Source organism: Trachinotus anak, unplaced genomic scaffold (assembly GCF_046630095.1).
Source record: "Trachinotus anak isolate AG129_WGS33_773 ecotype Australia unplaced genomic scaffold, CSIRO_AGI_Tana_v1 ptg000009l, whole genome shotgun sequence".
Lineage (NCBI taxonomy): Eukaryota > Metazoa > Chordata > Actinopteri > Carangiformes > Carangidae > Trachinotus > Trachinotus anak.
In genome coordinates, this window is record NW_027273860.1 from 12,644,555 (window position 1) to 12,655,122 (window position 10,568).

General features: G+C 41.6%; 1 protein-coding gene across 1 annotated transcript; it reads left to right on the forward strand.

The window, feature by feature from the left end:
• The first annotated feature begins 5,434 nt into the window (after window positions 1–5,434).
• On the forward strand, window positions 5,435–10,110 carry commd3 (COMM domain containing 3). The gene is made up of 8 exons (XM_071485416.1): window positions 5,435–5,612; window positions 6,532–6,643; window positions 7,707–7,770; window positions 7,893–7,927; window positions 8,737–8,797; window positions 8,891–8,947; window positions 9,054–9,107; window positions 9,901–10,110. Exons 1-8 carry the CDS (start codon window positions 5,474–5,476, stop codon window positions 9,958–9,960), a joined length of 582 nt encoding a protein of 193 aa, XP_071341517.1. The 5' UTR covers window positions 5,435–5,473; the 3' UTR covers window positions 9,961–10,110.
• The last annotated feature ends 458 nt before the right edge of the window (window positions 10,111–10,568 follow it).

Consider the following 10,568-nt stretch of genomic DNA (forward strand, 5'->3'; position numbering starts at 1 on the left):
AATTAAGGTTTAATTAAAGCAAAATCAGGATGTTTGGAGCTTACAAATAGTGGAAGAAAACATGACAGGACAAATGTATAAAGGGGAAAACATTTTGCATCATTGCATTTGTTTCTGTTTTATGCAATTGATAAATGGTTCAGACAATAACTGTACAGATTTCAAATAGGTGTAATATGTCTACAACAAATTTTCCACATTCGTTTTTTGATGATTTGTGGACTGAGTGCAGGTCTCCTTCACTGCACTGCCAAACAATCAACAGCTAGCTTTGGTTTCTGTGATGGGACTTGTTATGTTTCTAACAATGTGTAGATTTTTTTTTTTTGGTTTAAAAAACGGTTTGGTTAAATTCAGTAAAAATGTCAGTGCTCGGTGTAAGTCACAGTCATTTTATAAGGAGCAGCCAGGACCAGAGATGGCAGGGTGGTTTGTTGGATCTCCAGGCTGGGCAGACACAATCTGATCTGTTCCAGATATCATGGATCTTTCAGGACTTCTTGTCCTTTTGAGTCTCTCAGATATGCAACAGGTCGATTATCAGAGTCACTATAGGCCAGACCTTTCTTTTGAATTACATTAGAAGAGTTTGGGACCACATGTCATACAAAACAGTTTTATTGAAGGTAATGTGATTTGGCAGACATGGATCAGAAAGAAGAGCAGGCTATAGATTTTATTTCATTTTTCCTTCCAGAATATTTGCCCATAACAAGTAAAACGTGATTAATGTATGTTTAGACAAGAATTAAGAACACACTTTTGCTCAGCATGGCATTTGCTAATAATCATAATTTCTAGGAGAAAGTCAAAGGAGGAACTGATGATAAATGGATGAACAAACCCTTAACTCATCTTTTTCTAAAGGTAGAATTAAGTGGATTTTTCCTTGGATGTCAGGGTCTTGAATCAGACGGACAAATTAAAAAATTCAAAATTTCCACCTCATAAAATTCGACATTGAATTGATTTATCTCACCAAACTAACACCAACCAACTAACTTCTTAAAAAAATATATTTATCTATATACATGGCACCATTTCCTTATTCACTCGACCTTACTGAGAGTTAGGCCACTAAAATTTACGAGACTACAAACTGAACTGATTTTTTTTTTTTTTCACACTTTCGTGTCTATCCACAAACGTGGAATTATCACGCAATTTTGCTGTAACCACATTTTTGTCACAGGCAGCTTCTGCTCTCAGAAATTTGAGCCATGAGCTCAGCTCTCTGCATGAGGCTTGTAACTAATTGTATTTCCACTGTACGTGTACACTGTAGATGCTGTGCAGCGTTAATGGCATCAAATATAATTAGGGCTAAGGTGGGTCCATTTGCTGGGTCATCCGTGGGAAAGAGACCAGTCGGCTCCTCTGTTTTCATGTTGCTCTGTCACAGAGAGGGAGATTATTACAGGGGGACAGTGCAATAGACTGCAACAATGCAATGCAGCAAAGGCCAGTTACAGCTCGTGATTGCCACAGACCGACAACATGCTCTGCAGGTAGCCGGAGCCTCTTGGATCTTTCATGTTAAACATGAATCCATCCGCACGGAAGTCACTGATGCTTTGGTTGAAATACGCGGAATTTACTGTCATCTTCAGCTGTGGGGGAAAAAACAAACAAACAAACAAAAAAAACAAAAAAAAACCAGAATCAACAGAAACAAACTTAAAGTTGCATCCATTTTACCAACCCTGGCTCCGTATTGAAATGATATTCACTTTTTAAATATATTGTTTTGGAAGTAGAAACAAATCAATCGATGAAGCCTGGTGATAAGCTCTTGCTTATCCTGTATCCTTATGATCCTCAGTGCAATAAATCGAACCTCAGTCCTTTCAACAAGTAAGGTAAACCAGGGCCGTTGTTGGCATCTGTTCGTCGTACTTATTGCTTTTGAAAATGTGTTCCCTCACAACGCACACATTTCCCAAGGTCATATTACTGCACCGTCTTCTTAAAGGGAATGATCAGTCAGACAGTAGAGGGACATTACCATCCAGAATAAGTGACGTCTCTATTTACGTTCAGCCAACAGTAAAAAGAAAAGTAGGATATGATCAAGTAGAACATATTTTGGTAGAGATGCAGAACAGCGTTTCTAACTGTGAAACTTTATTGAAATCAGCGTTTCTAACTGTGAAACTTTATTGAAATCAGCGTTTCTAACTGTGCTACAACTTCTGCTGTAGCACTTCAGTGCACTTCAGTGCCACAACAGAAGTTGTCAATATTTTCTTCATTTCATGTGACTTTTAAATTTAACTTTGCGCAACTAAAACATTTTTGTGTTTTGGACTTTAGGGTGAAAGGTGAAAGGTTAAAGGTTATCCAGTTATTGGATTGGATAATGTCAGCTGACTGCTTTTGGCTTTAATATGATACCTTTGACAGTTTCACGAGATGACAGGTTAATAAGTCTATAACATCTGGGCAAATCATTCATCTTTCAATAATAAAGAAATTATTGAAAGATTTCTTTGTCCGTCTGCGCCAGAATATATTAAAAAGGGTAAAAAAAAAAAAAAAAAAAAAAAAAAAAAGTGAATGTGGCTTCACCAGCAGTGGCAAAGCAGCCTGACTTTCATTCTGACAACAGGAAAACATGCGTTTTGATCCGTAAATAGGAAAGAAGCAACATAATAATGACAACAACGGTTGACCTGAAGCCAGCTGTTCAGTAAATAAGCTGAGACACCGAAACAGGAGCGTTAGGCTGAATAGAAAGCGTTCATTTGTGTGTCTGCCCTGTCTTTTTTTTTTTTTTTAAACAAAGTTATTCGCATCGTCAGCTTCTAACTGAGCTGAGTTTTATTTTGAAGGAATCAGATAAGCCCATAACGAGGCTGCATATGTTAGTAGCCTACATCAGGCTTATGTAGACGGCAGAGTCCATAAGAAGAATGTGGAGGCATCTCGGATTCCTACAGTCGGTGTGAACGGGACAAACTCTGCGAATCAGGTTTGACGACGCAGGTTTACGCTGAAAAATATGATGATGTAATATGATGCAAGAGAAAAGGGAGGTGGGAAATAAACGCCGCGGTGGTGGTGGTGGTGGGATGCAGGTCGCGATAAGAGACATATCTCGGAGGAAAAACGAAACAGCAGCGAGAGAGTGAAGGGTGATCTATTTCCCAACCCGACCTGGAGCCGGAATGGACTTTGGACAAAGCGCGGAGTCAGAGGTCACTCCGATAGCTGCAGCGTGTGTGGCCGCCTTCTCGTTTCTGGATAATGAACGACGGGCTGCCGGCGAGCTCACTGGACGCAGCCTGAAATGAATTCAACAATTTATAAAAGTGATGCACGGCGCATCCACAGGCAACACTTGAAAATAATAAAGGAGTTTAACCCATTCACTGCGCCTGGTGGACAATGAAAAAAAAAAATGATAATAATAAAAAAAAAAAAGGACAGTGCAAAAGCTTATAGAGCCAGATTAAACAGGACAGGGTTGTTAACTGCACCGAAGAGTTACAATGTATGTGTGGGGAAATACAACAGGATAAAAAGAAACAATTGCTGAACAATTTTCTGAAACATTTGGTACAGAGGGGGGCTTTGTGCCCATGCCCCACCCTTCTCCAGATATTTATTCTAAAGTGCCCATATAAGCCACATGATAACAGCCTGAACTAAAGCATCAGTGTTTCTAACAGTTTGGCTGCACACTGAAGAGCAGTATACACCACTCCAGCACATCTACATGCAATACAATGCTACACCTTATAATGCAGTTATGGTTTTCCATGCAAAAAAGGAATTTCCTGTCTTTGTAGAGCTAGTTGTCATGGCGTTCCAAGTCTAGACTGCTTTACACACTGATTGCACATATTTTACCCTGACATAATGGAAATTTAAAAGTGACCTACTCTGCTCACTAACACTCTACCTCATGACTGCCTCAAGACTGTAGCTGGGAAGTTCCCTGCATGAAAAACAACAGCAGAGGCACGTGTAATAGAAGTTAAATGTAACAGAGTTAACACCGTTGCAGGTTTCAGTCGGCTCTGGAGGTGTCTTCATTAGTTAGTGCAGAAAACTGCAGGGACAAGGTATTTGAGGTCAGACCGGAAAAGGATCAGTGGTGCCTTCAGTTTCCTCAAGTCAAATGCACAAAATTACACATCTCAACTGTCTTAAAATCCTTTATTTCAACTGCTTATCTTGATCTGTGTTTTAAAAAGTGGAGACATTTGGTTTTTACTGGTTTTAACTCTTCAGTGTACTTAATTAAAAGAGCAGCTGAAACTTATATCAACATAAGGACTGAGTTACACTGTTTTGACAGGAGCTGTGGTATAGCCATCATTAGCAAAACTGTAGGAAAACAACACTTTTGAAATGAAGCTGTAAACGGGCCAGTGCCGCCTTCACTTTAGACAAGCAGTGTGCAGTACAAATTATAAGATGTTGCACATCCTTTCACACAACACACATCTCAACTGTCTTAAAAATCCTCCATCTGTTTAGCTGAATCTTTAACAGGAAACCCTAATGTGACACATTAGGTTTGCACAGGTTTCAACTCTTCCGGCTACCTAATAAAAACATGAAGTCAACATCATGTCTGTGCTAAACTGTAACAGGTTTCAAGAGGAAATGAATAACAATGATTTGTGCAGCGAAACTGTACAGACAAAACTTTGGCAATTACAACACAGAGGGACGGAGGCTGCCTCAAGAGGAATAAGCAGCAAATGTACAAAACACCTGGATGATGTATGTTGTTTTACACACATAACTGTCTCAATTAAAAACCCGTCATTAAAAAATCCTTCCCTCTGTCTTTCCATCTCCTATGTGTTCAGTATATGGTACAGCTATATTTGAGGGTAGAGAATGTAGGTTTTAGCTGGTTTCATTGAACTTAATGAGAGAAAATCTGCCCAAAGTTGTACATTCAGTGTATCCTCTGCTTTATTTGACGGGAGGCAGCGTCCCATAAACCAAATATCCAAATATCATTATAGGGTAATCCAAGATTTTCTATACAGAGGTGAGTGTGTGATTACTTGTGTGAATGATAGACAGATAGATCCTTGTTATAGTCTTATGTCTTATATAGATGTCAATAAGACTTCAGTGGAATACAATCTGTGGGGAATATTTCTGCTTTAGTTTAGGATGAAGTGAACAGAAAAATCTCACACGCTTTAATCAATTTATTTACTTATTCATGAATTAAATGATAGTGGGTATCATTTCAGTGACCTCTTTCATGAGCCCACTTTGAAAGAGTTTGTCTTTAGCCTCTGTGCTGCTAAGTGCACTGGCGCTAAAGCAGCAAGTGATCCCATCCCGACAGTGATGAAGCCCCAGTGCTCCCCTGGATGTCCTTCCTGAGATCTCCTGTCTCGGCTCCTCGGCTCCTCGGCTGCTCGGCTCAGCCTCTGCTGCTCCACACGCAACATCAGCTGATCCGTCACGTGATCTCGTGTCGTGGGTCACCCTTTGCAAAATGGAGTTGTCTGAGTCTGTGCAGAGAGGGCTGCAGTCTCTGGCCGACCTGCCGTCCTTCGACCAGAGCGGCTTCCAGGCGCTGCTGGACGCGTCTTTCCGGAGCCTGCTCTCCTCTCACGCAGACCCCGGGGTCCTCGGTGAGCTGCCGCCTCTCCCCGCCGCCGCTGCCGCTTTTGTCTCCGCCGCTGCTTCCGGTTTCTCTCCGTGTGGATGTTTGGAGGAGCTGCCTCGATGTTGGCGGATTTGAACCGCTCTGCTCTTTCTCTCTCTCTCTCCCTCTCTCTCTCTCTGCGAGTCGCTCGCCGTCGGGTTCCCGGTGTTTATATTAGGATCTGTAACGAGGCGAGGTGGCTCGGCGGCGCACGGGCGCCTATCAGCAGCGGTCCTAGCTCTCTCTGCTGCCTGTTTAACATTCAGCGGCAGTCACACAATCACACGGCCACTCGGGATGCCCTTTGTCATTATAACTGGCATCAGGTCTACTCAGCATATTAGAAAGACTATGTTAGACCATTTAAACCACCGTCAGTCAGAAGTGATAATGGATACACAGCCGATTGTCCGCCTGGAGAGCGACAGTGCTCTGCGCGTTGTTGTGCCCGGCGCTCGGCTTTGGATGGAAGCGGTAAACACAAGTCTGAATGATGCAAAGATGACAACAGACTTTGGTCGGCTGTCTCATGCCCACAGCTCCTTCTCTGTCGTGGCTGCTCCGGTTGTTTTCACACACCATGTGTCCAGCTTCTGCGGCATCACAGCTCATTTTAATGGTAGAATTATTTAGAAAGTGAAATGTTCACCATACAAACAAACAAAGGACCCCCCCTCCCCCCCCTCCCTCCCTCCTCCCCGGCTGATGCAGCTGAGGGGCCCCATTCACATGCAAATCATCATTGATTTCCATTCCACACGTCAATCTGGAGGACCCAAGTATGGATCGCAAACTTGCATCATTTCTACCAATCAAACGCGTCTGTTCTGTCCATGGAGAGAGCAAGGCTGCAGAGTGGCATCACACATTTTTCTTTTTTTTCTTTTCTTTTTTTGTGGTTTCAGATCAGCCCGAACTGAAGCGGATCGACCAGATCCTTGTGAAACGGAGTCACACTGCGGCGACCACCTTCATACTGGAGGCGGTCAAACAAAACGCAGACAAGTCAACGATGAGGTAGGTGACACCAGGCAGAGCAGAGCTTCCTGTAACGTGTGTGCCGCTGAAACCCCTGCACATGCTGGTGGCGAATCTCTAAAAATAGGCTTATTGGCTGTCAGTGCATGGCTATGAAAAGTGTGCTCATATTACACCGTTTGGCAGGAAATATGTTGCACTATCATGCTGTTTGTTGCTAACCATATCACATGTAGGGACACCGTTATGTTATCTGCCATTTGCATCTCCCAAGAGACAGTGAAGCTGATTGCTGCAGGAAATTAAATTCATTAAATACGTTAAAACAACAAAATGCTGCACATGTGCATTTCAAATGCTGCGAAGCGATTTGATTCACTGGAGGTTACTGCGCTGACATGAGTGAATGAAATGCTGTTGTGCTCTTAATGTGTGGCCTGTGTGTCCCTGATGGGATGCCCTGCTTGTGTAACAGCACCAGTCTTCCCACAGTTAAACAATGGAGTTAGTCTAATTAAGATTATTAAACAACTTAGAAATTGCCTGTGATGCAGCATTGTCTGTAGGTTTTATGGAAAAGCAGATGCATGCAAATCAGTTTAAATCAGTCTCTCACAGTTGTCCATCCCCATCGCCTTCACATTTTGCTTTTCTGCAGTTGTCTTTGGTTGTTTATAATTAGAGAAAGGAAAGTGTTATTTGTTCAGAAAGTAAAGGATAAACCTTCTTATGGGTATGATCACCAACAAACAAGCACCAGTATACAGCGAGGATCCTTTACACTTCCAAGAATTTCCTTTTCCTTCTTGTTTTCCTTTTTACTTTATTAAAAAACAAAAAACAACACATGCTTTTAGGTTGTTGTGTTTTTCTCCATGTTAAGACTGCACTTGATGTGTGATTGCAAAACCTGCATTTACTTGGACAACGCAGACATCAACATTCAACCTACATAGGATTTAAATAGAACTGACATGTTTGTTTCTTTAAAAGGGGAAAAAAATGACATGGGTTCCAATGAAAATATGTGAAAGAGAAAGTGTGATGTAAATGCAGTTTTGAGACATTAACTACTAAATAAAGTGTTGTTTTGTTCTTGCAGCTCCTGCCTTGAAGAGCTTACATTCAGTGCAGAGAGAATAGAAATATTCTATAGTGCATATCAGGTACATTTCAAACAATGTTGCGCATATTAAATCTTTTTTCTTTTTTTTCTCATTATTTTCATGTGGTCTTCTAGTTGTGGCAGATTCACCCACAACACAATGATGCTTCTTTTATTTTGCAGAAACATAAAAAAGAACTGGAACGTCTGTTAGCAAGGTAAGCCTGAGATGCTTTGGAGCTGTCAGTGGGACAGAGATTTGTGGAGGTGATGTTATTTCTAAGGTGAAGAGGTTGTTTTACTCAGATGTTTTAAAGCTAGAGGTTTAACACTGTGGAGTTATTAACTAAACGATTTTGCAGATTCATGGCTTACTGATGATTTCAAGCTGGAGGTCAATTTTTATTCGACTCTACAAAACCATTCATGACATTAGATGTGCGGAGGGAAAAAAAAATCCCCGCATGGGTCAACATTAATAAATAGATTTTGACCCGATGTTAAAAAAAAAAAAAAAAAAAAATCTGGGTAGGAGCAAGCAGCCCAGTAACAAACAGAGAGGGTCTTTCTGAATTTGCGTGTCAGGTCGAAAAAAAGTGAAGGAGCAGGATTTAATGCAACGTAAATGCTGCTTTACTGATGCTCCATTAACAAAGCTTCTCTGTGTCTCCAGACTGGTTTAAAAACAGTTGCGGGCAAATAGTGTAATTATATAAAACAGAGAAAGCCTCCCGATCACTCACAATTATTTTAGCAGACACACAACTTTGGAACATGTGCGTAAATAATCCAAAATCGCCGGTTTATTAGGCAACTGTTAAAACGCTGAGGAGACGCAGTTACATCCCTGCTTGTCCTTCATCAGTTGGATCTTTAGATTGCCTCTGCCATAAAGCGAGGATTTTAGATCGACGCCAATAAAGTGATATATCTTGTATATGAATTTACCTTCCTGTGCCCGGGCTCATTTTCCGTACAATCCTTGAAGATCACAGAGGCAACAATGTGTTTTCTCTTCCTCCTGCAGCATAGGCAGGCGGGCACCTCAGGTGAACGACGCGTCGTGGCGTCTACAGTATCACATGAAGGTATATCAGACCCGCTCTGGAGCATGTCGTTTGATAACATGTCACAAAAAAAAAAAAAAAACAAAGTTTATGAAAGTGTTGTTCTTTCGACAGAACGGACAGGTCGATAAGGTCAACGAGCCTTTCTACTTGATTTCACTGAACACGGAGGTAACACTCAAATCCAGCTGCATACACCTCCACCTTCATGGCTTTCCCTGAATGTCCGGTGTGTTTCTGGGGGGTGAAACAATGATCGTGTTTGTCCCTTTGTTAGAATGAAGGATCCTCGGAAGATATCAACTTCACTTGCACAGTGGAGCAGCTGCAGGTAGGGGAAATTATTGTGCACACTTGCTTGTTTGCGGCTCTTGATCTGTTGGTGTGTTTCCTCACTCGCAAACGAGCCTTTACGCACCACATCCAGCCTCATTATCAGCAAACCAATAAAAAAAAAAAAAAAAAAAGATAGAGGGAGACTTGTTGAGCTGGTTGCTGTGGGGAAGTTTTTCTCCTCTTCAAACAGGGAATCTCCCAAAGAAATTACACGTGTTACGTTTTATCAGTGTGTCTGCGAGTTCCACATAATAAATGAAAAGGACTTTCAGGGGGATTTCTGCAAATAAAAGGCAGTTTCATTCCTGCGTCATCGCAGCGCTCCATCTCTTTGGATTTGGTCACGTTGCTGCACCAAAAATAAATAACAGGCTCCAATAAATGGGTTTTACAGACGCTGAGAGGTTGAACTAATGATGATGAGTTAAGATGACCTATGAAGAAATGTTACTTCATTATGTAACATGCCTGATGCCTTTAGAAAAGCTCCCTTCATCCGCCTGATGTGAGGGTTGAGCCCTCTGTAAATCGTGCGGGCTGCAGTCAGATTCGCGATGCAAAATAGTTGGTGAATTCATCTTCAGGCTCTTGTGACTCTCAGTCTGTCCAGACTCAATGTAAAATTCTGAACGCAAGCTAATTTGCTCCAAATCTTATTTGTGGTAAGTGTCATTCATAGCGTGAATATTTTTTTTTTTTTTTCCTGTTATTATTTTAGGTTGTCTCTGCCGGAAACGCTGCTGCGTTTTTATTCCCAGTGAATATGATCAGTGCTTTCTTGTTTTCAGGACTTGGTGGGGAAGTTGAAAGACGCTGCCAAAAGTGTGGAGAAAGCCAGTCAGATGTGACGTCGGTGTCCGGTTTCCTCGCCCTGAACTTCACCGGTCTCCAGCGGCTTTGCTCTTCTCTGTCTGACTTCTTTTGTACCTGAGATTGATAATGACGTGTGTGAGACAATAATTGTTCCAATTTGTGTTTGAATTAAAACAGAAAAATAACCTCCTGCCTGTGCTTTGATTTCACATCTGGACGCGTCCACACACAAAGGAAAACTGTTGCTGGTCTTTTTAAGAAACGTCCTTTTGGTGGGAGAGTGTTTTTAAATCAACTGACCTGACGGCTGTTGTCATACTGTAGATGGGTGAGAGAGATGTTTGAATACGGAGTCAGTGAAGTAACTGGTAGGCATGTGTTTCCTCAGCACTTAACCAGCCTGAATAGGATTTTTGCCATAGTTGCGTGACAGCAGTGGAGTCTATTTTGTGTCCTGCAGCATTTGTTGCAACAAGAGGCTCAGTCCAGCTTTTTCCGGAGGACTCGGGCTGATGGGAGCTATTTTTTACAAGACTATAAATATAGGTCTTTAACTTTGTTTACTAATTTGTTGTATAAAATATATATATATATATACATACTTCCCCCTTTTTTTAGACTTTCTCCTGCTGTCTTCATCCAC

What these genes read in the sequence shown, in the direction of transcription:
- commd3 (XM_071485416.1), top strand. Translation starts at nt 5,474, where the DNA reads ATGGAGTTGTCTGAGTCTGTGCAGAGAGGGCTGCAGTCTCTGGCCGAC. An exon ending in GCAGACAAGTCAACGATGAG is followed by an intron (nt 6,644 to 7,706) that starts GTAGGTGACACC and finishes TTGTTCTTGCAG; the next exon opens with CTCCTGCCTTGAAGAGCTTA. An exon ending in TGATTTCACTGAACACGGAG is followed by an intron (nt 8,948 to 9,053) that starts GTAACACTCAAA and finishes TCCCTTTGTTAG; the next exon opens with AATGAAGGATCCTCGGAAGA.